This window comes from Aplysia californica, unplaced genomic scaffold (genome assembly GCF_000002075.1).
Source record: "Aplysia californica isolate F4 #8 unplaced genomic scaffold, AplCal3.0 scaffold00551, whole genome shotgun sequence".
NCBI classification, from domain to species: domain Eukaryota; kingdom Metazoa; phylum Mollusca; class Gastropoda; order Aplysiida; family Aplysiidae; genus Aplysia; species Aplysia californica.
Window position 1 is genome coordinate 352,932 of NW_004797821.1, and position 26,820 is coordinate 379,751.

At 39.2% G+C, this 26,820-nt stretch overlaps 2 protein-coding genes across 2 annotated transcripts in view; one reads left to right on the top strand and one right to left on the bottom strand.

The window, feature by feature from the left end:
- LOC101850198 (smoothened homolog) overlaps positions 1-5,791 on the top strand; it is a 23,466-nt gene extending 17,675 nt beyond the window's left edge. Inside the window, exons 10-13 of the mRNA XM_013087141.2 lie at positions 158-181; positions 1,070-1,206; positions 2,952-3,089; positions 3,453-5,791. Coding sequence (XP_012942595.1) covers positions 158-181; positions 1,070-1,206; positions 2,952-3,089; positions 3,453-4,891 — 1,738 coding nt within the window. The 3' untranslated portion in view covers positions 4,892-5,791. The remainder of the gene's footprint in view (positions 1-157; positions 182-1,069; positions 1,207-2,951; positions 3,090-3,452) is intronic.
- A 15,162-nt stretch (positions 5,792-20,953) lies between these two features.
- The window catches only part of LOC101850432 (adenylyl cyclase-associated protein 1), a gene marked incomplete at its 5' end in the record, with an annotated part of 8,089 nt that continues 2,222 nt past the window's right edge, over positions 20,954-26,820 (bottom strand). The window contains 3 exon segments of the mRNA XM_013087149.2: positions 20,954-23,569; positions 24,692-24,835; positions 25,661-25,743. Coding sequence (XP_012942603.1) covers positions 23,489-23,569; positions 24,692-24,835; positions 25,661-25,743 — 308 coding nt within the window.

Here is a 26,820-nt window from a genome sequence, read left to right on the forward strand (position 1 = left end):
CCTTTAATTTTATTCACTGTCAAATTCGCAGAATTGTCAATAATTCCAAAGGTTATGCCCCCTATTTCAGTATGTTATGTCAATGTATTTTTGTGCCAATAACTTGCAGCAGCTAGAAATGGTACTGAATCGGAATGACATCCGTATATGTTTACAGTGCTGAACCTATGAAAAATATATGGTCAGTTTTCAAGAACTTGAGCGTCAAAATGACTACCTGACTATTGAAAGTTCTTCAAACAATTTTTTTTGGATTGAAAAGGTCAGTAAATAAAAAAACCCAGCTTAAGTATGGAGCAAGCTGATTTTGTTTAAGATAAGTGTGAGGCATTTGTAAAATCTTATGTCCCTGTAGATCTCTGTCCATTTGTTTGAGTTGATCAAGACTGAAATCTCTGACACCCAGTTAAGTACATAATTTGACCCATACACATGTGCCTTCAATTTCCCCCTGAAATAGTGATTCTTATGATGTCAGCTCTTTCAACTTCTTTTTACTATAAGTATACTGTAGTATGTTCATCCGTTCCTGGTGAAATTTTGTTTGCGAACGGTGGGAATTCTGCCTCCCCCTGGGCGGTGCCACTGACTGAAGGGGGACATTAACTTGTTATTATGCGCAGTAGAATTGTAAATGGGCTGATTCAACAATGTCATGCTCGTAGCTGTGCCTGAACTGCAACAGAGAACTTGCTTTTTCTTTCCTAATCCTTACTATCGTCATTTTCCTCTACTTTTGTATGTTTGTCTCACTCTTGTGGCCCGCTATTTCCGGGGTGTCTGATAGTCGAGGCAGACTTTGTGCTGTTGAAGCTAGACAGGTGAGCAGAGTAAGCGTGGTTCCCTGTAAAGACTTCTCTGTTGACATCCACCCCTTGGTGCTCATATGACCTTATGCAGTTGCGAGCACTGCAAAACCTCTACTAAAACTGGAAATTCTGATAAGGTCTGATTCTTCCATTTCTCATTGTTATTATTGTACAGGTCTGCCTCGTGGCGAAATGTAGCCATTATCATGCTAACTCAGCATTAACAGAATTATGAGGACCACCTTTCTTTTCCCACTCAGGGTGTTCCACAAACCGTCCAATAAGCCAGTGAAGCTCAAGCGTCATAAGATGATAGCCCAGGCCTTTGAGAAGAGGAAGGAGATCAATCAGGGCCGAGTGTCCATCAGCTACCTCAGCTCTCACGATGATCCACTTGGTGAGTAGGTGGCTCTCATGGCCTAGAGGTTAAGGTGTTCACCTCTCTTTCAAAATGTCCCAGGTTCGCATCTGGGTAGCGACGGAAATTTTTTTTCTCTCAAATTTTCTCCTTTCGCTTCCTTTCTTGCTCTCTTGCAATGTTCTGTTGTCTGCTTTCGTCTTTACTTTATGCCACCACCCCCCTCACCTCCTTTGCCCCTTCCTCTGGGCTCCTGACTCTTTCTGCAGCCTTTTTACTGCTATTTCTTGGCTCCTTCTTACTGTTGTCTTTTAGTCACACCCCTGATCTTATGGTTGGTAAGATCTACACCTAACCTTCTTGGACAAGGGCCAAAAAGCTCGGAGGTCCCGTCTGCAAGTTGCGCACATTAAAGATCTTTTGGTGGCCCAAAATCGATAAGAGTAAGCTTTGGCCGCCACCCATGCAAAATTCAAAATTTCCTTCCAACAGAAAATGTTTTTGGTGTGTCCTGTGCACTCATATTACCTTATGCAGTTGCGAGCGCCGTAAAACACTTATACCAAAAAAAAAAAAAAAGAACTCGGTGAGTCAAATGTGTTTAGTTTTGGTATGAGTTTTATTGTGCTCACAACTGCATAAGGTCATATGAGTGTGCGAGCCAAAATGTGTGAGATTGGAAAGGTTTAATATGGCAGACTGCATTTATTTAGCGCTCTGTCTCATACAAGTATAAAGCTCTGAGTGTAAAGCTATTTAGAAGATGGGCTTGGTAAGTCAGTTTCTTATGAAATTTTAATTCATCACATTCGTAGTTAACTGACTATGTGACAGTTCAAGTGTTTCTCTGCCCTTTGTCAATGAGGCATGTAGTGATCGTTATGTTGAAAACAAAACATATTTCATTTTTATGATTACCATTGCTGTTTTGTAAGTGGATATTGGTGTATTTATTATCAATAAAGATTAACATGGTACTGGAGTAGGCCCACAAGAAAAACAGTTATTTTGTTTTTCTTTGTTGTAAAATTCGGGTTTTTTGGATGGTGCTATGGCTTGCAAGTCCTTTGCTTCTCTTGTTGTGTCTTGTGATTTGTGTGTGCCTGATTGTACCCTCAAAGTGTTTTCTCCATGATGAACTTTGGTTGAGTTCAAGGTCATGGTGTGAGTGTTTTTATTTTCACTTTATATTGTTGGAGGTAGCAAATGCGATAATGGATCAGGTTTTGCCCCATGTTAGGTTTGAGTGATTTCCCTGTCACATCCACTGAAATGGCATATAATTATGAAGTGTAGCGGTTACGCACTTCACCTGGCGGTCGCAGGAAAGAGGTTTGAGCTTGATTCTTGAGTGGGAAGATTTTTAAAAAAATCGAGTATCATTGCCTTTCATCTGGGATGCTGTATCCCTTCCAGTCTAGGTTAGCCTTGATAGGCAGGGTGGAAGCCCATGTCCTAAATGATCTCAGTTGTGTTGCAGGGTTTGTGTGGGTCTTGGAAAAGAGGAAAAGTCTTGGAATTTAATTTTTATTTTCCAAGACATGGAAAACTCTTTGAATTTGGGGAAATTGGCAAAAGTCTTTGAAAAGTATTTTTGCATGCTGAATGAAAACTTTTCTTCCGAAATGACTCATTATTTGTCTTGTAAAAAAGAAATCTGGTTTTGAAAACTCTTGATAAAGTTTTGGGAAAAAAATGTCCTGCTCAGTATGAACCCAGGTGTTGATGCCTACATTTTGAATTTTAATTTTACATCCAGTGAATCATTTTTCTTTTCTGTCCAGGTATGAAGTTTGACCTCAACAGTGGCAGTGATGATGAGCTCTCCTCCAACTTTGCTATGGCGATGCCCAACTTGGTTCGTCGACGGGGTGGCCTTATCTACCCATCTGCCGGCATGGGTAGGCGATATTCAGACTCGGGTGAGTGTCTTCATATTTCTTTTTATGTGCTGGAGTGGTATAATAAAAAAAGTGGGAACAGGCATTCGGGTCTGTGTAATAAAAAAGCATTCTTTCTTTGTTTCCTCTAACCATTTTGTCTTTCATTCTTTCTTTAGATGCCGCTATTTGCTCTGTTCTTATTGGTTTTCTTCCTTTCTATACCTGTATGCTCTGATTTTTCTGTCTTTTATTCTTCCTTTCTCTGAGTCGATAAAAATAACAGCATTTTTCTTTCTGTATAGTATTTTCTCTAATCTTTCTGGGTTTTTTTTGGTTTCTTTCTATACCAGTATTTGCTTTAACCTATTGTCTTTTATCCTGTGTTTGTGTCTGCCCCTCCAGATGTCCAGTCCAGCGTGTCGACCCGACGTGTGTCCCGTGAGTCACAGATGATGGAGTTCCGTGAAGCCCAGTTTGTCATGATTGGCCACGATGGCCTCCCCGAGGCAGGGCGTAGGACCAAGAAGAAGATGAAGAAAAAGAAGCGCGGGAGGTTAAACCGAATACGGCCGGTGGTCGGGCCGCTCTTGAATGGTATTCGCTTTGGGAACGGGCGGCTGGGGAACCTCCGCAAGGGCAGCGACTCTTCTGCGATCAGCCAGATGTCAGCTCATAGCGTGCGAGTGTCTATGGAGAGGAACAGCATCGAGACGGCGTCCTTGGTGTCGAATCCACCAGACACGATTCTCCCAGCCGTTACTCCGAGCAGAGAGGCAGCAGCTTCGTCGTCGAGGAATCCTAATCGTGTGGGGCCGTACCTTGAGTTTGGCCCTCGCAAACAGGGCACCGACTTCACCATTTTCTCTGCGAAGAATGCGCTAAATCACAGCCACCACGAGGCAACAGGGGTCCACGGAGGGGTCGGGGCGGCGAGTTCAGGGATACAGTCGGAGCTGTCACTTCCAGGGGCGCCCGACGAGCCTCCTCCTTCACCGAGGAAGGCTGAGCGAGGGGCACAGCAGCAGCAGCAGCAGCAGCACCAGAAGCAGCATCACTTCCACCCTTTCCAAACGGACAGCTTCCAGCAGCAGCAAAACCTGAAGTGGGGAGCTCAGGTGGAAGATGCGGGTCTGAACTCTTCGTCTTCCGAACCAGCCATGCCTCCTCCACCGTCGGGCCGAATGGGTCGCAGGAAGTCGATGGCCGTCGGTACCACTAGTAAAAGAGAGACGCTGGTTACCGTGGAAACCCACCAGATGGAGTGTGGGCCGGTTCCTTTGTCCAGTCTCATGGCGGACATCTCTGGCGGTAACTGGGGCGTGTTGCTGGGCAAAAGTGGGTCAAGCTCCGGGTCGGAGGCGGGGGGTGGTGGGGCCAGTGCTTACATGAGCGGGGGTAGCGGCTTCATGGGCCGGCCTCACAGACCTCCAGATCCGTATATGGGCATGCCGGGTGGCTTGATGGGCGCGGTGGGAAGTGCATTTGGTGGCGGAGGGCCAAATCCGTACATGTCCGCCCCGTCCAACCACCCGTCGGCGTACATGGGGGGCGCAGGCCCTTCCTACACCACGGCGAAACAGCGCAGCAAACCTCACATGGGTATGTCTGGGATGAAGGCGAACGGGGGAGCGAGGCCGAAGGTCATGGGCGACCAGTGGGGTCACTTCCCGGCCTTCTCTCCCCCGCAGATGCTGCTGGACCATAGAACCGCCACGCAGCACCACGACCGCCGCTGGGAGCGGGAGAGGAGGAGGGAGAGGGAGCTACGCCGGCCCAACCAAGCCTTTTTCAACGCCAACTACAATGTGGAGGATGATGATCTCGAGTTCATTTCTACCTGATTCATTGGCATATAATCCTCATACTTGAAAACAATGTGGGGGTGCAGGGGGGGGGGGACAAATGATGTTTAACATCGTTGATCGACAAGAACGACGAACTTTCGCTCCGGTCACAAAACGACGATCGGCGATGTTTACTACCCATTTTCTTTGGATTTCCCCCGAAACGCTTGTGAGGGCAAAAATATTTACTATATGAGCCTTGTGATGGCAAAGTGTTAACTATGCGTGATGGGCGGGGAGGGGAGGAATGTATGCTACTATGTGAAAACCTGAGGTAAATACAGGTTCTCAGTCAAAACTTTTTTTTACTGCAAGTTGGAAGAGTTTGTGCCTGGGTCATGATGCATATTTATTGATCACGTTGTAACTTGCTTACACGATAGAGTTCGGTTAAGCCGAGTGCGGTTTAAAAGAAAGAAGCAGTGGTAAACTGAAAGCAAATAAAATCTCGAATGATTCTTTTTTTTGTTTGAGCAACCTGTCTAAATCGAAAACCTGGCTGAAATGAAGAAAATGCAGCAGTCCGGTAGATTTCGGTTGAAGGCCACACTCTACTTCTTAGCCCCAAAATCTACAATTTAGTGATTTTTAATTGTTTTTTAAATCATTTTCTCAAAGTATTTCATTCCAGGATTGAAAACAATCAGTTTTGGGAATCATTATCAGTTACATAATCACAGAAATTGCAAATTTGAATGAAACTGGGCTATCTTAAGGACTATTTTCAAAAGCTAAAAACTCAAACACTATTCATGCTATCTATGAACTAACTCCACATTTATGATCTGCACACAAATCTTAAGAAAATGACGCTAGCTTTTCTTGAAATTGTTAATATTAATAATTTTATTACTGTTAGAAGACTTGCATATTCTCGAATGACAAAAATAATCCAAATAGCAAAGTAAAAAAATCATAAACAGTATTCTTTTTCTCCAAAATTAGAAAAAGCTAGCATAGTTTTATTTGGAATTGCATAGTGCACTTACCCTCCAAGTTTCATGTCTTTATCTAGAATGTTTTTTTAGTTTTTAGCTTTTAAACCCAAAAATGAACATTTTGAGGAAAGGAGCAAAAACATCTCAAAATTACTTTAACACTTTCCCTACGCAGCCCCAGCTCATTGCTCTCTTTACCTTACTATAATAATAGTCTATTCACTACAAATGTAGTGTTTTGTGGGGTCAGTAAAAAATTCACCATTTATTGCAAAATATGTTCAGAAGTACAAAACTGCACGCATGAAAAGCTAAAGATCTATAGAATGTTGTGTGGAAAGGAAAAGGAGCTGCGATAATATGAAATAAGACAGCAAGGTTATGAACATTGACCAAAAAATGCGGAAAAATGTTACTTTTTTTACAAGGAGTTGATGCAGAAATTTAAGAGGAAAAAGCAATAAAACAGTTGATATACTCACATTTTTGTGCAAAATTGTAATCCATTTAGTGAACATGTAATCCAACACTCATTCCAACTCAAATAGAGCGAGACATAATCCATACAGCAATAATACACATGATGTGAAAGATTAGGAAATAAAAACTGGACTGTTCACAAACTATTTACAGTGCAGCACAGCTATGCAATGAGTTTTAGGCTGTGTAGTCCTTGCGAGTATGATAATAATAGTCAAAACAAGGGACTACACACGAAGGAATTTTGCACTGTGTGTGGGCACCAGTATGGTGTTGTCTGGCGTTTTGACTTCAGTGGTTTTGGATCTCCTCCAGCTTTTGGAGCCCTATCGTAACACACTTTGCAGTTTTTGCACGTTGCTTTGCTGCCTTCTGCTGAAATAAATGATGGAAAATGCTTTTCCTTCGAGTCTGTCAGTTACCATTGTTGGGCCATCTCCAGCAACACTTGTGACTGGCTCCACTGCACCATTCACAAGACCCATAAGAATTGTTTTGATGTTTTCATGTAGGGGGATTTGTTTTTGTCCATTTCCTCGCCGATGAATGTTCAATAAAACAGATGACTGAACCATTGCAAGAGTCAAAAGGTGAAAAAATGGTTTCTTCCACCACTTCAGACTTTTCTTGTGCATTGGTGAGTACGGCACCCGTTGGTCTGAGTGGTCAACACCTGACATATTTACGACATTGTAATAAATAATAATGAAGATCATTTCTATAGCGCCCACTCCCATGTAAACACAGCTCTAGGCGCTTATTGTCAATGACGGCAAGGGATTTGTTTTTTTATTTCAACGCGCCCTTGAACTTCACGTAGAGTGGGCAGACTCATTGTAGATGACGTGACAACTTCGCATTTGTCTGTCCACCTAGTCACAACCAACTGCTTATACCTGCGGTAGTCAAGTTTCCCTTTCTCCTGTCGGCCAATGAAGAGATCATTTGGCATGCTCACTCAATTTCATCGAACAGTTCCACAAGACATAGTATTCCTCTCTAAGAGTTAGTTTCTTGGAGAGTTCAGGACAACAATAATGATTTTCAAAGGATAATCGATATCCTTTGTCTTCTTCTTCTTCCTCGTTCTCGATGACAGCAGCTAGACAGTCAGTCCCATGTCGCGCACAAACTGTGCAGTTCGCATCAACTCTGAGAGACTGCCATAGAGCTTTTTCTCAAGGGGAGCCACATTCTGCCAGGTCTGTGTACGAAGGGTGGCGTAGCGCGGCAGTGCTGAAGGATATGGTTGGCATCCTCTTGGTCGTGTCCACATTCACAGATCGCTGATTCTCCCACTTTTAATTTGGTGTGCATGTGGTGTTTTGAGTCTGTTGTGGCCACAACGAAGTCTAAAGATTGTGACCTCGTCTGCTCTATATGTCCTTTGTCATAAAGTGGCTCCATCATCCTCATTACGATGTCTGTAGGTTTGTTGCTAATTCGTTTGTCAACGCAGAACATCTCAAGGAAACAAACAAAGCCAGTACCGCTCTCACAATGCTCACAAAATTTGAACCGCCACTATACTGGCTTATCTTTCATGTATACCTTGAAAAGAGAGTGTCCTTTGAAGGGGCACATAGCCTCATCAGTACATACATTCCTGTCAGGCACGTAAAGGGCTTTGAATACTGTGTTTAGATGTGTGATGAAGGGGCGTATTTCTGTCCTCGTAGTTTCATGCACACCGCATAATTTAGCAAAATTTGATCATTTTTTTGGCCAAATATCTGATTTTTGTCCTTTATCATTCTTTGTTAAAATTAATAGAATCGCATCATTTCCCATTTTTGGGCTCAGTTTGCATAATTTCAGATTTTTTGTGTGCATAAAACCACAGGGACAGGTATTTTGTGGAGGGGGTCTTGGTTTGGTTCTCCGTAGGCTACAAACGTCTCATTGTTACCAACATGAAAAAAGCTAAGAATATTTTTGTATCTTTTATGTGGCATAAGCTTTGCTGCAAATGAGCTGTGGAGTCCTGGGTGAGCTGTCCAGTAGCAAGTAATGGTAGGCTTCTTGACGAGCCCCTTGTGAATGCAAATGGCAATGAATCGTTTCATTTCATTTCGCGTCCCTGGTTTCCATTATAATGAAAATTTACTTCTCTGGGACAATCTAACACTTGTTCTTTTCTTTTCATTGATTACTGACTTGGCGTAGCAATTAGTTTCTTCCTTCCACTGTCTAAGATTTCAATTGTGGATGAATCTTCACCCAAGTCTACTCTGATTCCAGGATTTTCTTGAAATGGTGGTATCTTTTGAAAGCCCCTGATATTTTTTACCTGTGTATCTTCATCATCTTCTGTAAGCCTAGCATCTCGATCTAGATTTAAATCCACTCCCTGGGTTTTTTCGGGGCCTAGAGGTTAAGGTGTTCGTCTCTCATTCAAAGGTCCCGGGTTCGAATCCGGGTAGCAGCCGAAAAATTTTCTTCTCTAAAATTGTCTCCTTTCACCTTCTTTCCTGCTCTCTTGCAATGTTCTGTCGTCTGCTTTCATCTCCCCTTTCTTCTCTACTTTCTTTCCCCACCCCGTCACCCTTTTTACCCCTTCCACTGGGCTCCTGACTCTTTCTGCAGCCTTTCTACTGCTACTCCTTGGCTCCTTCTTACTGCTGTCTTTCAACCACACCCCTGATCTTCTGGTACGAAAGATCTACACCTTGCCTTCCCTTCACGGACAAGGACGAAAAATCTCGGAGGTCCCGTGTGCAAGTTGCGCACATTAAAGATCCCTTGGTGGTCGAAAATCGATAAGAGTAGGCTTCGGCCGCCACCTGGGCAAAATTAAAAATTTCCTACCAACTGAAAATGTTTGGTGTGTCCCGTGCGCTCATATGACCTTATGCAGTTGCCAGCGCAGTAAAACACTTTCCAAAAAAAATAAATCTACTCCCTGTTCACCTTCTGAGTCAAATAAATCAAGAGGCCGTCTATCTTCATCTTTGTCATCTCCTTTATCTGCTTCACTATCACCACTACTACCTTCAAGTTGAGCACTTGTGCTAGGTCTAGATCTACATCTAACTACATTCTGGTTATGAAGAAGATCGCCGTCAGGCTCATACTCGCTATCACTATCATTGTAATGATCTATAGACTTATCTTCCTCAGATCCTTCTTGAAATATCATGTCTAGTGCAGTATTTGCAGGCTTAAAACGCGCTCTCTTTGGCCTTCTGAAGGACGCCATTTTCAGTTCCACAACAGAAGACAAAAATTTTGGAACGTCTATCGTTTCGTAAAGAAAAAAAACCCTCACTAAAATCGTCTTGAAGTCAAATGGAAGAAACCAAAGAAATGTTCAGACCTTCCATCCTATCATTAGAGTTACTTTCCTTACCAAATCCTTTATTCTTCTGTAAAAAAAATTTGAAAGTTGAAACACACCGATATGTGCGTTCCGCATTGAATGAACGTTCTCGTGACGCACAGCGGCGTGCGCTGCACAGCGAATGGTAAAGAAAGCTGGCACACACGGGCGTGTGTTTCGTAGGGAAAGTGTTAAAGCTTTATATTGGCTCACAATGTTACATATACTTTATGGAGCTATTGCTTTGAAATAGGACTTTGGGAGTACTTCCATTTATTTAGCATATAATTTTCAAGGGAAGTATCTTAACATTAAAAAAACATTGTCTGGACCCAAACTGGACCCCAAAAACGTGTGTGTGGCCTTAAGCTGACTCCACTGTATATCTACTTTGATCTTATTTTACACTGGGGAATATTTTGAAATGGACCTTGTGAATGTCACTCATATGTAGTTGAACTTTGACCTCATTTTTTACAATTTTTAAACAATATCTACTGTTACTGTAGTTCAATATTGGTACCGGCATAAAAATGGTCAAGCCCCCTTTTGGGTGTGAATGAAAACTTATTCAGTGCAAGTTTTTCATTAAGCAGCTATAGTTTTTGGAACGGGGGCAGCTGAACTTTCTATTAACTATGATAACATCTGACATACATGATACAGTGCTCAACCCTGCTTAAAGAGCACATGTTCTGAGCCCTTAACAAATCGAACCTAGGGTTCAAAACTATCATGTCTTAAAATCCCCACTTTTCAGGAGAAGTGTCATTTTTTTATATAACAGGTTGAAAAACACACCAAATTTGTCTGTGGATTTAAAAAAATTGTATCACTTTCAATTTGGACGGTACTTTAGGTACGATATTATGGCCCTGGTTTTTAGGGCAAAAGAACTTTCGTAAGTTGAGTTACAATAGTTTAGAAACTTCCTTTATAAATGTCATAGTATTGTATCTCAAGTTACGGTAGTTTTACTGCCAAGGAGGACATATTTCAATCTGTTATACCCAGAGATATGATACCAGTATAATATACATCTTTCTATCTCGATTCAAGTCTGTGGCAACAAAACTATCGTAACTTGGAGTTACTGTACTTTTGTATTAAAAGTAAATTTACAATGTTTTCTAAAGTATCGTAAGTGTAGATTAGATTTTTTGTTGTCATGATTTCGTCACAATGAACTTATGATACATTTGCATTAGGGCATAACTTTTTTATTTATTGAGCTTATGGTATGTGGTTTTGACATAAGATTCACATCAGAACAATGGTTTAACATATATTTTAGTGCAAAAAATCATAACTCGAGTTACTATGATAGTTTTGAAACCCGGGCCCGAAATATAAGAAGCAATACATAAACAGTACTGCACATTGTTTCAGATTAAAAATCTAGATTATCTCTTTAATTTAAAAACAGAAATGACTATTGAATACATGTAAAGACTTGGTCTTTCTTACATTACCAGGCAGTGCGTTCCTAATCATGGGACCATGAAATGAAATACACAAAGTAGTGCCCTTTCACCCAGTGGTATAAATTTCATTGATGTTAAAAGGAATTTCTGTTTGTCAGCTGATGACCTTGTCATGAAATACTGTCCCTGCTTACTACTGCTGTCGGGGGTACAGGAAATGTGCTAGTTACCGGTACTAGAGTTCTTGAAGAAATTATGTGTTCAAAAAGGTTGTGTTCATATATATTTACTGTTATTTTTGATGAAAGTGTTCATGTACATACTACTGAGATGGCAATTTGCCGAAAGATGTGCCTTATGTTACTTACCACTGCTGACTGCCTTTTCATATCTGCCTTTAGGCAAGATTTACTTCTTTGAAAACAGAAGGTGTTCAGGTGCTAATCTTTTGATACATGTTGAAGGTTGTGTTATATTTCAATCAATGGTGCAAACATTGTTTTTAATATATTTACCCCTACTTAAAATTGCTGTGGGAAATGTGATGGTTGTGGTATACCACCAATCAAAACTATTGCTTGCTGAAAAAATATTCTTTATCAAATGAAAAACAAAGGAGAACTCTTACTCTTAAGTTATGCCTTTTTTGTATCCTGCCGAAAATAAAACGAACAAAGTGGCAGAAACTGCTGAGTAATTATGACCTTCTGTGTGAACCTTTGGCTTCACCAGCATGCAACATCCCTTGGCATTCTTACTTATTGTGTTATCTTATTTCCCACCAACTTTCTTTGTGCAGTTGTTTGATGGAATTTTTTGCATAATGGAATCTGCCTCTTCACTCCAATTTATACTCAAGTCTTAGGAAAACCCTGCTGAGCTTTTAAATAGTTTTAAAATGAATTTACAAAACGTTTCTTTGTACATCAAGCCTAACTTTTGTGGTTTGTGGCGGGACTGTGGTGTATAGTAAGTGATCAACATTCTGATATTAATGCTTGTCCCCAGATCATTTGGGAAGATGGTAGTTTATGGATGATAATATGATTGTTTTATTGTATGTCTGGAAATGATGTTTTTAAAAAAAAATGCACTAACCACTGGAAATATGTACATTTTTAAATAAGAGCAGCTGCATGATTTTGATGTAAAGTTGTTCTGTTGTATCATTTTTGATTTGATGGAGACGGTTTGTTCTGGTTTATGTGTTCATATTTTGATAGGGTGCTTTTTCCTATGTAAGACGTGAATCCCCTCTGTATGTCATACAGACAGACATCATTTTTATACTCAAAGAAATGCTGTCCCCATGATTTTATGTACCCTGCATAATTTAGCAAAATTTGATCATTTTTTGCATAATTTCTGATTATTTTCCTTTATCATTCTCTGTTAAAATTAACAGAATCGCATAATTTCACATTTTTGAGCTCATTTTGCATAATTTCGGAATTTTTCTTTCATAAAACGATGGGGACAGTTCTGTAGCAGCTACTGACTTTCTGAATTAATTACTTTGCTTTCATTTTTGTTTTAACTATGAATGAGGTTGAAAAGAAATTTTACAGTATTTACTTGTATGCTGTAGTAGGGGCGAGGTGGCTGACCTATTTTTGTTGTACTTATCATCCTCTGGATACCTGCTGAGCCATCTTATACATGTGTATACATACACAGATGCTCTTATTCTTATGTACCTTTGCCATTACTTGTCTTGTGAAGTTAGTGTTGTATTTATCACCCTCTGGGTATCTGCTGAGCCATCTTATACATGTGTATACCTACACCGATGCTCTTATTCTTATGTACCTTTGTGAATATTTTTCTTGTGAAGTTCGTGTTGTACTTATTCTTTTGTATAGTTTTTATTCTATACATAGTAAAACACTATAGCTTTTGTTCACTTGAAGTCGGGGCTATAAATATCAAATATTTACTGCGGGCATTTTCCTGCTTTATAATACAAAAACTGAAATACTCATTACGAGTTGATGTTATTCAGGGTACTTAAAATTAATGTATGCAATGATAATGCCTGAAACTTCAGCTTTTTAAGGTGTGTTTCATGTCTTGGAGGAGAGATTTTTTCTCTTTGAGCCAGATTTTCAAACAGTCTGAGCTTCAAAGCTGTTGATATGACTGTATAAAATAGTAGGCTAATGACAAAAGTAATCAAGGATGTAAATCTTTTGGCTTTTTCCGTTTTTTCTGGCCGACTTGCCATTTGGGCCCCAGCTTTTAACAAAAGTCTACTATAAACAATACATATTATATATACTAAATAGAGATTATTTGTTGTAATAGAGGGAAAGAAACAAATATAATTTAGTCTCACTGTATTCTTATTTCAGTTTGTGCGCGCGCGCCGTATATTTTCCGACTTTTTTTTCAAAACCTGTTTACATCCCTGAGTAATGTTTTTTTGTGTAGGAAGGTTTAGAGAAAGATACAGCTGTTGTTTCTCTTTTGTGTTGTGAGGACAGATCCGTCCTGCCAGTACTTTATTCGTCGTCTGGGTTGTGACAGGAAGGAATCATGTGTCCAGGATTGGCTGGGTGGAATCTTGCAATTATGTCTTAGATTTTAGCTCCCGGTAAATTTCCATTTTGCTAGTATTTATGCGACATATTTACATTGTTGAGTGGAAAAGTCATTTGCCCAAACTCAGGCACTCACAAAAAAACAGTGAAAAGTGGAGGACCCTGCCAAGGCTCTCTATCATACAACCACCCTTGATCCTCGTGGATTTATGGGATCAGTAAGCTGTAGTAAGTAAGCAGTGTCACACAGGAAAAAAAATCACAAGCCATAAGTATTGTGCCACTTGCTATGAATAAGCAGGTGATAAACAGTGAGATGGGGAAAGCCATGCGTCATTTGGTGAAGGACACTCACTGCAGCGGAGAAATCTGACAGAAATAGTTACAGGCGTACTCAGTCATTCTCCACTGTAATCCTCTCCGTATGCTCTGGGGTCGTTTTGTACCCCCGGAGTTGTATTCTTCACATTTTAGATTACTTCTAGATTTAGTACGAAGATCTCTTTGAAACGTTCCATATTTCTCAAAAAATCGTTTTGACAGACTGCTATGCAAAGCGTACGGATCGGATTAACGAGTAAATTTCCTCTTTGGAAAGTGGTGGCACAAAGTCACAGAGTTCCCCATGTTGTGTGGATGCAATAGTAAAACACAACGTACGGATAGGGTTAAATAAATCATATCAGCACACACAAGTCCTCATTCATTGTCTTCCATTTGTCATTCCAAGAGCCAACCCACAAGTGTCTGGAAAATAAGTTTTCTTGGTGACCTCAGTCGTATCGCTTATGCTGTTTTTAATTAAGCAGCAAGCAGCGAATGAAGCAAGTGGCAAATATAAATTTATGGGCCTGTTGTCAGCTGTGAGTTACAAGTAGCGAAGTATGACTTGCAGCTTTTTCTATGCGACTCTGAGCAGACTGTCCTTGTGTGAGATAAGATAAGATAAGTTAATACTTTATAATCCTGTAGGGTATCTTGCCTATGAAAGAAGACATATTATCACTTTTGCAGGTCAAATACGTTGGTACGATTTCTCCCCATTGTAGTGAGTGCTACTGGTACACAACACTGCTGATGTTGTAGGTTTAGGAGATTTCCTTTTCCGGTACCACGTTTCCTTTTTCTTTTGTAAGGATATATAAAGCAAAGCAGCTGGGATCCATTGAGAACTTTTTTGTCAACTGTCTCAGGACTCGTCCATGAATGGTGTCGTAATTTTTGTACTTATTTTTGTACTTGGAATTTGATCTATCACACTTACTATTGTGCATGTATGTGAATATAATGTATATATATATATATATATATATATATATATATATATATACTCGTTATTTTACAGCTGCTGAATTCTTATACAATTTATGCAATTGTTATAAAAATATTCTTCAGAACAAATATGTAGAATTCATGCACTTATTCTGACTTCTATAGTTTTGTATCATGTTCTAAAACGGCTTACATTTTATACGCATCTGTTACAGCAATGCTGCATTTATTTTTACATCGAAGTTATTTGAACATTGCAATGTAAATAGAGAAATATGGTGATGTTGAACATTTTACACTTGAATGATGTTTTCATGAGATTATTCACTTTGTCTATGTACTATTGTACAGCTGATTGGTCAGAGGGTAGCATTTGTACTTCCGTCATCTTTGTCTCTTGCTTTTTTCCCAGCATTTGATGGCATTTATTTTGTGGGGATGTACTAATCCATCAAGAAACTTATCTCTACGTATTGTGTCATCTTTGAGGGAGTCTTGAGTCAAAGTCAAAGTTCAAAAGAAAAAGTACTTTGACGAAATGATTGTTTTATAGTGCTAGAAAAAAAAGCAAGAGCAATGAGACAAACAAAAGAAGGTTGGTAAAATCTATCCCAACAGACGTGCTGTTTCATTTGCTTGTTGAAATCTTAATATATATATATATATATAAAAAAAAAAAAGTGGAAGTCATGAAAGTGGACAGGGGCGTAACTCTATGAAAAAAGGAACAGGAAGCGCATGTATTCCTCCTGCCGGTGTATTTTAAAAATGATGCTGTGCCCCTGATGTATGCCGGAGAAGTTATAAGTGAAAGGAGATATTGTTGTTGTTGTTAGTGATCCAGTAGCAATTGAGTGTTAACTCTTCTGCATGATGCCGTTCGGTAATAGCTGCATGTCTGTTCTAATTGTTGTCTTGAGGAGTAGAGGCAGTTAGATGTGTGAGGTAGCTTGGGAAGAAAACATCCCCTTGAGGTTTAGTTAGTTTTCTACAGAAGAACAGATGATGTTCCACTGTCTCTGCTGAGGGGTAGTCACATAGTAGGCAGGCAGCAGACTGCTTTACTCCAATTTAGTTGAGATGTTGGTTGAGGGGTACATGCTGTGTTCTAAGTTGGAAGATTATGTATGATCTCCCCTCTTCAACTTATTTATTGGATCTTTGACCAGTGGTTTATTCATGTGGCCTGTCGTACCTGTGGCCCAATCATTCATCCAGTCTTCCTTGAGGTTTCACTTGATCATTTGGCAGCAGGTGGTGTAGTCAGTAGGGATTTCAGGCTGAGGGAGACTAGCTCCTTTCTTTGCCAGAGCATCAGCTCTTTCAAATTCCCGGTATCCCAGTGTGGGCAGGAATCCATTGTAGGACTACTCTGACGTGGTGCCTACTTATCAAATTATGTAGACTCCAAATCAAATGCAGTATATCTTTGTTCACATCAGTCCCACTCTCAAGTGTCTCTAGTGTTGAAAGGCTGTCTGTAAAGATAACGATGTCTGTGGTAGCAAGTGGGTTAATGTCAAACAAGTAGTTGATGTAGTTTGCTGTGTTGGTGATGGCCTGTTGTTCGGCAGTGAAATTGGAGCAGAAGGACCCGCTGGAATTAAAGACTTCTTTTTTGATCCCACTGGGCAAGTTGATCACTGACCCATATCCAGCGTTGATTGTTGCCCTAAAGGCAGATCCATCAGTGTATGAGTGGATCCATGTTGGTGGATGGGAATCAATTGTTTCAAGGGCAGAATTCTTTAGTGCCAGAGGATATGTGTTTTTATTGTGCTTGTCCAAAAGTGTTTTCCTAATTTCTGGCTTTGCTATGGTGAGATGTGGTGGGAGAGTTGAGGGAACTCTTTCCAGAGGTTCTCGTCTTTCAGGGAGGTGATGTTTTTCTTGGAGATTGAGGACAGTGTCAAGTACAGATTTTGTTTTTTTTAGTCTTTGATTAGGTTTCCACTTGTCAACAAGAATTCTATTTGGGTGGTTATTTTCTAGCCTTTTAGATCTTTCATAAACTTCTACAGCTGCCCGTTTTCGTCGAGTTAAAGGAGATATTATATATATAATATGGCTCTTGTTTGTGTTGATGTGCTCGTCCGTCAAATTCAAATGTCTGACAATGACCAATACGTCCACAGACGAGAATATATTTCTCCAGGGAAATAGAAGAATTAACGTTAAAGGTTAAGATGACTTGTGGCTTCTGCTGTGACCAATTAGACCTATTCTGGCAGTCAGTGAAACGTTTGCCACATTTTGATCTTTTAAAAGCTCCACAAGTAGTGGAAGTGCACAGCTTGCAGGCTTCTCTCTTGGTTTCAGCATTTCTTCTTCGTGAAGCCTCATATGAAGCCCACTGTGACTGCTGTTCCCCAGCTGGGTCTGTCAGGAACTAGGCTCTCTCATCCAGCTGGGTCTGTCAGGAACTAGGCTCTCTCATGTTGAATTATTTATGTTGAAGTCCTTCAGAGACATTTTCAGGGTGTCTTTGTAGCGCTATTTTAGTGCAGCGGTCTATTTTTGTCTTCTTGGGGTCAATGGGGTGGGGGGCTCTGGTTGTTGATCCAGTAGCCTTAAGCATGTGTCCTTCAGCCAAATGGAGAAATTTTGTTTAAGTGTAGGAGTAAGTGGTGTTATGTTCCCATTGACACAAGTTAAATCGTTTAGGAGGCGGGCTTCCGACCCTGCTTGTCAGGACCAACCTGCGTGTAGATAGAGGGAGACAGCATCTCTGTCGGCGGAAGGCCGAGATGCTCGATATAGATTCTCCCCACTCAGGGATGAAACTCTGGTCTCATGCATGCCATAGCGCTGCGCATACTAACCACTACGCCAACCACAGACACCGGCCCTGTGGGGGAGTCAACTGTATGTGGGTGGTTGGCGGGTGCTCTGGTGTGGTTTGCTTCATCTTTTTTTATGTTTGTTACTCTCTTGTAACACCTCTAATCTTCGGCACTTATATGACCTTATTGTGTTGCAAGTGCCGTAAAACTCTTACTAACTCTTCTAATAAGTGAACTGTGTAGAAAGAACAGCATATTTTGTGTTTGAAATGTGTTGAATCATATGAGGCATTGTGGTAAAATCAGGCACTCGTCAAAATAATGAAATCAAAGAAACCGGCATTTCTCTGGTTGTTGGGAATTTTTTGTCGTTCAAATTTTCTTGATTTTGTTCAGCACCTTTTATGTCCATTTAAAAACTCATTTCTGTGTAGATTTTCCTGAAAAATATTGATCAAAGCCATAGAAATTGTAAATGTGCAGTTTTCAAGGACACTCAAGCTTTGGAAATCACTAAACTTTGGTGACCATTTTCTTGCTAATTTCACATCTGACCCCAGGTGACCGCCACCTTCAGTGGCAAAATTCTCAACTTCTGTTCCAGATAGATAGGTATTTTTTTCAACCGAAACAAGACAAATGAACAAACTTAAAGATGATACCAACAACTCCATATATGCTGAAAATTGACGAGTGCCTGATTCCACATCGTCAAGACAAATGGTTGCCTCTGAATTATGTTGTTCAAAGTGCACTCTATAGATCTAGTTACGTGCACTTTGGACAAAATAATTGTGAGGTAATGACATATGTCATCTGATATAATATATATACATAGTATAGCACGTGTTGTTGGATGTGTAAGATAAGAACTATTTTTGAACTCTGTTGAAATGTAATTGATATGACATATCTAAGCATAATAATGATTTTATACATTTCATTTAGTGTGTATACATGTGGGCATGTGTGTGTGTGTGTGGGGGGGGGAGGTTATCAAAAAGTATATTTGTTTGTCCTGGAGCAGGGTACAGATTCTCAATCTTTTTTAATTGCAGTTCAGAACATGATTGGTTCACCAGAACATAGGGTTCTTTTAGCTACTACTTGCTGCCAAAGACCTGACAGCTCTTCAGCTCCTCCTCCTCTTAGTCTTTGCTCAGCCACATTTGGGAAGCACTAACATTAAACTTTTAGTTTAGTTTAATAAAAGTTTTACGGCGCTCGCAGCTGCATTAGGTCATTTGAGTGGGTGAAACACAAGTTGGTTGTATTCATGACAGTTCTTAGCACAGTTTCTTTTTGGACAATGATCAGATTAAAATGTTAAAAATTCATGGTAAAAATCTCAATCTAAAAAATGAAAATTCACATAATATCAAAATAACGGTATATTATATTTCTTTTGTTAAGGCCAAATATTCTATGGGCCGCGAGTTTTGAGAAAAATAGAATATAAACAAATTAAAAGTGAAAAAAGTTTAGCTTGATTGTTAGTGTAGTCCAATACTGTTTCGAGGGTTTTAGGAAAATGTGTTCTATAGCCCTGAGAAAGAAATATTTGCCCTAGAATGTGTACAAGATACAGTCGAAAAATGCCCATCTCATATAGGAGGAGATCTTGATAATGGTGAGTTCTGATCTGATCACTTTTCTGATCTGACAACTTTTCTGATCTGATCACTTTTCTGATCAGGGTTTCAGGAAAATGTTTTCTGTAGCACCAAAAAAAATACTTGCCTTTGAACATGCACCCTGTGCACTTTGAAAGCCCCCCCCCCCTCCATATGTAGGGGGAGGTCTTGCAAATGTTGAGTTTTGATCTGATTGCTGTTACTTTTGTAATGTTTATATCTGATATTGTTTATCATTTACATGTATCAAATTCTTACATATATTTTTAATTATTAATTATCTGTTGAATTTTAAGTTGTTTTTTATTTTTTTAAAATTCTTTGTACTGTTCCTGTTGAGCTTGTGTAAAACTGAAGCAATGTCAGTGCCAATGGTGTTCTTTCTAAGAGCATAAACACAGTGCTACCATTTTCTGTCCCCGTGGTTTTATGCACCCCGCTTAATTTAGCAAAATTTGATCATTTTTTGCATGATTTCTGATTATTTTTCCTTTATCATTCTTTGTTAAAATTAACAGAATCGCATAATTTCCCATTTTTTGGCTCAGTTTGCATGATTTCAGAATTTTTCTTGCATAAAACGTCGGGGACAGCATTTTTGATTAGTGTACATCTCAGCACTTTATCGAGAGGTCAACAAGATGTGAGAAAAATTATGGTTGTAGCACATGTTACTATAGATTTGCTAACTGCCCGCCAAAAGACACAACATAGTTGAACAATATGGAAGCATTGCTTGTGTTGTTGCTGTGGCTAAAAAGAAGACGTGCTAATATCAGACTGGGGTTTTTGGATGCATCCAGTTTTCCCAACATAGAGAAACTTTTGGCAAATACCTTCGTTTTTATGCAACAAATTCTAAAGTGATGAAAATGTTAGTGAGCCAGATCTGCCGTAAGCTGACAAAACGCTTTTTTTTCCTTCACAGCAGTTTCGAGAAAAATAGGTTTTTTGTCAGCGTAACCATTTAAAAACAAGAGTGGTTTCGAAATTTGAATTCTGATTTATTAAAAAACTAGTCTGTGTCACTTTGATATTTTTCACACAAGTAGTAGGGTAACCGATCAGGCTTTCGAACAAATAAAATATGTTGGGGACACAATGAAAAAAGACATTTTGTCAGCTTAGGTCAGAGATGCACTGTGTTGGCAATATTGAGAGAAAGAGGTATTCTTGTGTCACCAGTTGTCGTATTGGTACCACAAGAGCTGGTATCGAGACGAAAGCGGTTGCTCTATGTTCACGCTCCAAGGAAGGGGGCAAATGGGAACTTTTTTAAACTTGTCGTGGGCTTTTAAAATTGTTGTTCTTTGGCTGAAAACTGAATCATCACCAAGTTGTTCAATGTTGAAATAATATACTTTCATGTTGTGTTATTATTCTCTCTACAAGGTAGCCATATATATAAGATGAAAAGATTTTTACTGTAATGTGATTCAACTCACAGGTGCTTTTCTTGTACATTATGAAGGGTGTATGTGTCATCATCATCACCGTTTGTTTTTTTCAGTTTTCACACACAAACTACAGTTTCCAAATTAAATTCATTGTATTCAAAATCTCTGAATATTAGTGTATCTGGTCATTCACACATTCCTGTTTTCCTTGATGTATGCATGTGGACAGTCTCAAAAACACAACGGGATCAGTAAAACACATAGCCTCATGGTTGAAAGTGTTTAAGCTCTTTATTGATAGCATTAACTTGAAAAATAGGCATGACTTGCAAAAATAACGAGAGCTTCCTACGAGACCCCAGAATCCTCTACATAAAACTTTCCAGCATTGATAGTTTTCAGAATTTTCTGTACCAATATATAAAAACAGTGTGTCTCCTATCTATCCTGTACAGATATGCTATTTAGTGCTAGCAGGAAGAAAATACACCAGGGTAGAGGGCAAATACCAGAAAAAAGAGGGTAGATACCAAGAAAGGAGGGCAAAAATATAAGATGTGTACATTTCGTGCCATGAATGGTTAAAAGATTTTCGAAATTAAGAAAAAAATGAGAGAGAGTTGGAGCGAGAAAGAGCAAGAGAAATTAAGATAGGGTTAAAATCTTTTCTCCAAAACTTTTTAACAAGAGATGTGCTCTTTGGCTAAATTACCTCAATCAGGACCCAGCTGAGACAGCCGTCTTGTCATATGTCAATGCTGCTCTCTGTGACAGACTTCAGTACACAAAATAGTCGCATCATCAAGTGCCCCCCCCCCACAAGTCTGAATGCTGGTCTCCATGGCCCCTTATATATCTCACTACGAAGCTGAACAAAACAAACTCGTGTCATGTAAATAATAAATTCACAGAGGAAATAATATTAACATATTCAGGCAGGACTCTTCCATTCCAGGTTTCAGTATTCAGCCACAACAGTTCACAAAATTTAAAAAAACACAAAAAAACAACAACTGGAAAACAATTCAGATAAGTAGTTCTTCAAAAAGTCCCATTAATACACGAGAATTTATCAACATATTGCGATACAGCTTTTAGGGGTTATCTTTTTCTTTAAGTTTCATTTTAGTTTTCCAAAGTCATCAAACTTATTTTATTGCAGTGTGAACTTTGTATTGACAGAATACTATAGCAATCATTCAACAAGACTCACCCACTAGTTTCTTCTCGGATTCGCTGTTTGTTATGCATATATTTATGAGAAAAAAATTTCACAGGCATGGTATTTAGAGATAAGAGAAATAAACATCACGACTTAAAACAAAAACAAGAAAAAGTATAACAGTAGCATAAACTGTGCAGGCCAACCAATACATAGACAGTATCACCCTCAACTATCAAGTCCTGTGGTTATTGTATCAAATAAAACTGCAAGCAGTTAGGGAATAGCTAGGAGGAAATAAACCTTTTCAAAAACATGGAAATTCATTTATGACAATTAAAAATTACAATAATCATTACAAAAATAGTGAGAAGATTCTTAGCTTTCGGGATACTGGAGGATTGTCAGCTCTGTGTGGTGTGGCAAAAGGAAGAGGGAATTTTAAACTAACATAAACATTGTCAAGGTTAGATACTGAGCCTTCCAACATCAAGTTATCTCAGGAGTTATGGACGACTGAAGTTCTGCACTTTACAGGCAAAGAAAATCAAAATTCAAATGTTCAAAGTTAAAGCGGGATTTAAAAAAAAGTGGTCTGTCAGTAATAAAATGTTTTAAAAAGATTGAAAATTTAAAATGTCTCGCATATAAATATGGAAAAGTTGTTTTATACATAACAATGGCTTATAAAATCAAACCAACAAACACCAGACCAGTTTGTTCATACGTTAAGGAAACTCTTCATTGTTAGTTTCTCTTGGCCAGTCTTTATACTTTATACAAAACACTAGACTCTTCTCAATATCTTTACAATGACTATATCCCGATATGAACACATTGCCCTGAAAGTCTACAGCTCGCAGGGAAGGTTGTATAACAGCTCAACAAACTATTTCAAAATAATTTTCTACAAAACCGTACGGTACCGAATTTTATAATATAAAAAGATAAATATATAAAGATACTGGTGGCTACATCAGTACTCTACAATTTGAGATCCACTTCATCTTTGTAGTTTGTTCAGTGAAATCGAAGATAATATACAAGACGTACACACTTTGCTACTTCAAAAAGCAATCCAGAGTACATGACAGAAGAGCATTCATTCACTGATCACATTAATTAACATGTTCGGATTTTTACAGAAACAATGTTGGCATGGTTTTCGAGGTAAATGACCCTATTAAACAAAACTTTAATCTCTTGCTCCACTGAGAGTGCTCCATGTTCCTTGCCCAGTAACGGCATCTGCATGTTCTCTGTCTCACATAATTCATGTGTTCAATATCAGAGAGCAAACCTTTTTTTACAACTGGTATTGCCTCCAGAAATTGCCACCAAAAGCAATATAATATATCCCTTTCCAGAAATCTTGGAAGATAACTGTGCTAAAACCTGGTAACATGAAAACTTCCATTCATTATGGAATAATTCCATTGCGGCCCCCTTCCCCCCAAACAAAACAAAACAAAAAACCAAAAAATAAAAAGGAGCTCAGACTTTCAGTATTTTCTTTTTTATCTTAACAAAAAAATTACTATTATTTCCGAAATGACTTATAATGTGAAATCATGCTAATGGCAGAGTCAATAAGGCAAATAGTTTCTCTAGTAGTAGTTGCGACATCTGCGGCGCTGCTTAGCTTCTAGACCAGGTCGGACGGCTGGGTGACCATCTGCTTCCCGTTGTACACCGTCTTGAATTGTTCGGGAAGGGCAAACTCTTTCTGTGGACAAGATTAATAAAAGGTTTGAGCATAAAAGTAAGCCAAAAATACTACTATAGTGCACTCTTGCACCCAAATCCAGTGTGTCCTGTTTCTCGTCCCTCTCGTTACACTTTTTCCGTTTACTTCCTTTGTCCTTGGGGCACCTGCTCATTTACAATCAGTAATAAAAAAAAAAAATCGCTGTCCACTTTTTTCTCCTCCATTATACCTACATGCTACAATACAACGATAACAACAGTATTGAGGTCAAGTCTTTAGTTCTGTGCTCTAACTCCTTCCTTAGTGACCGTTGATAAATAAACATGGCACTTCGTACTGCTCTCTTCAGAATCAGAGACAAAAGTACTCATGCTGAAGTATGCCTCTAAACTATGAACAAACCTTACTATATCTTGTTCAGTTTAATCCATATTTTCCAAACATTAGCGAAAAGGAAATGTATACTCCATTTAAAAAAAAATAAAAACATTGTGAGCAAAATGTCAATTGAACCACATGGTCTAAGCAGGTAGTCTTAATTTTTTATGTACAAAGGCATCCAGAGTATCTGGCCTGGATATACAGTGCAGCCTCTCTAATAGCGACATTGTCGGGGACAGCAAAAAATGTCATTATAGAGAATTGTCATTATAGAGAGGCAACCAAAAATTACTAATGATATAAGGAAAAAATCGGGACCTGGGCACCAAGGCCCTATACAGAGATTGTCATTTTATCGAAAGTCGTTATAGGGAGGCTGCACTGTATAGCAGAATGTGTAACGGCAGCTCGTGACCTTGAAGGATGGAGGGTCATTACACATCAACCTCTGAGTCTGGAGTTAGAGATGACATCTCCAGGTGATTAGGACCAGGTAGTGGGGGTTTCAAGTAGGGGGGGGGGGGGAGATTTTATCAGGATAAAGGAGTTTATATTCGACAGTCAGTTACGATGTCTTAGTTTTAGTAGAGGTTTTACGGCTCTCGCAACTGCATAAGGTCATATGAGCGCCAGAAGATTAGAGATGTTACAAGAGAGTAACAAACATAAAAAAGAAGAAGCGGAGATAAGGACGATAGACGTTTGGTAGGAAAGAAGAAGCCAACAACACCAGAGCACCCGCCAACCCCCCACACTTACGATGTCTCCACTGCCCTGAGGCACCATGATGTTCATCTCTGAGGACTTGGCTGAAACGATCTCAGTGTCCAAGGACTTCTCACTCAGGAAAATCTGGCAACCGTCTGTCTTGTCAATGCTAACTGTCGGCACAGTTCTGTTGACCTGTGGTAGGAGGACAAGCACAGATTTATACCCGGCATTAGTGAAACCCAGAAAAGAATATATATATATTTAAACAATTTTTTTTTTTTGTTGGTACCATACAACTTATAATTTTAAGCATCATTTAATACAACTTATACTAATAATAATTTTGAGCATCATTTATTCAGAAACAATATGTGTGGCAAATTGTCAGGCTCATACGAGAATTGTTCAAGTCATTTTTTTGCTTTCGAGAAAAACAAAGACTGTTGCTCATACAAAACAGACACATGACACATATAGTGTTTTCTAAATGGTTTTTTGTTTTGTTTGAATTACAATGATAAATTCTCCAACGGACCTTCACAGAAATCTGGGGAACTAATGAAATTAGCTAAGTGGTCATAGCTCAGTTTGCCCCAAAAATGACTGAGGCAATTATTGAATGAGCCAGACGACATATCCTATATAAGTTCAGTTTCAATGGGTGAGGGGCAAAGGCAGGTAATCAGTTATATATTTTCTAACCATTGTTCCGGTAGAGTTACTCCCCTTGATCTTCTCTCTTCATACTCTTACTACCAGTAGCGATATTTTCCCGATTCATGGATGTGTCAAACAAATTTGTTAATCCCTGACGTGTTTGAAATATCTATGCCCGTATATACATATAGTAGGCTTATATGAAAAAGGAAATAGAAAGAAAAAAAAAAAACAGAAAAAAAGAAGAAGATAAACAAGACGGGAAGAGGATGAAGTAGAAAAAGTGGGGAGAAGGAGAAGAAAAGGAAGAAGAAAAATAACAGCAGCAACAACGACAAGAAAGTCAAACGAGAAGGTTACCTGGGCCTGCATACTCTGACAGTTGACAAACTCAAGGCAGGCGACCAGCTCGTCGAACACAATGGCCGTCTTCTTGCACGAATCTGGTGGGCACAGAAATAATAGGCAAACAGCATAAGAGGCAACCACAGGTCTCGTAGGTCATCAGTGTCTTATGGTGTCTAACTACTAGAATCTATATACAGTACATTTTTGAACAGCACAGTATAGTCTAGTCTAACAACTATAATATTAGGCCTAATCAAGTAAGATTCATACGTCAGTCTCAAAATGATGCATGATGGAGTCTTCCACTAACTTCTAAGCAATTTTTTTTAGTTTAGTTTATGTAAGTTTTACGGCACTTGCAACAAAATAAGGTCATATAAGTGCCGAAGATTAAAGGTATTACAAGAGAGTAACAAACACAAAAAAGAAGGAGGGGAGACCAGGATGATAGATGTTTGATAGGAAAGAAGGAGCAAACCACACCAGAGCACCCGCCAACCACCCAAAAGCAATTTCTTTGAATATCAGTGTCTAACACTAATAACTAAAGTAGGCCTACATTTGGACACTGCATTTGGCAGCCTGAGAGACAAGGATCTGTGCTTTAATATGAAAGTCTTGTGAAAATAATACAATTGGGATCTTATCAATTTCATTGTGTTTAAAAAAAAAAATATAGTTTTACGGTACTCGCAACTGTATAAGGTCATATGAGCGCCAAGGGGTGGGTGTCAACAGAGAAGTCTTTACAGGGAATCAGACTTACTCTACTCACCTCTCTTGCTTCAACAGCACAAGGTCTGCTTCGACTATCAAGGCACCCCGGAAATAGCGGGTCACAAGAGAGTGACAAACATACAAAAGAAGTAGAGGAAAATGACAAAAGTAAGGAATAAGGAAAGAAAAAGCAGCAGTTCCCTGTCGTAGATCAGGCACAGTTATGAGCATGACATGAATCAGCCCATTTACAATTCTACTGTGCTTGAACGAGAAATGTCCCCCCCTTTGGGAATGGCCTAAAGACACTACAGTCAGTGGCACTGCCCCGGGGGGGATAATTTCATTGTGTGTTGAGAAAAACTTATCACAGAAATCAAGAACTGGATGACTGCATTGTGGTAAAGAAAAAGTAGATAATTTTATTAAATAATGACTTGGGTTGTTTTTTTCTA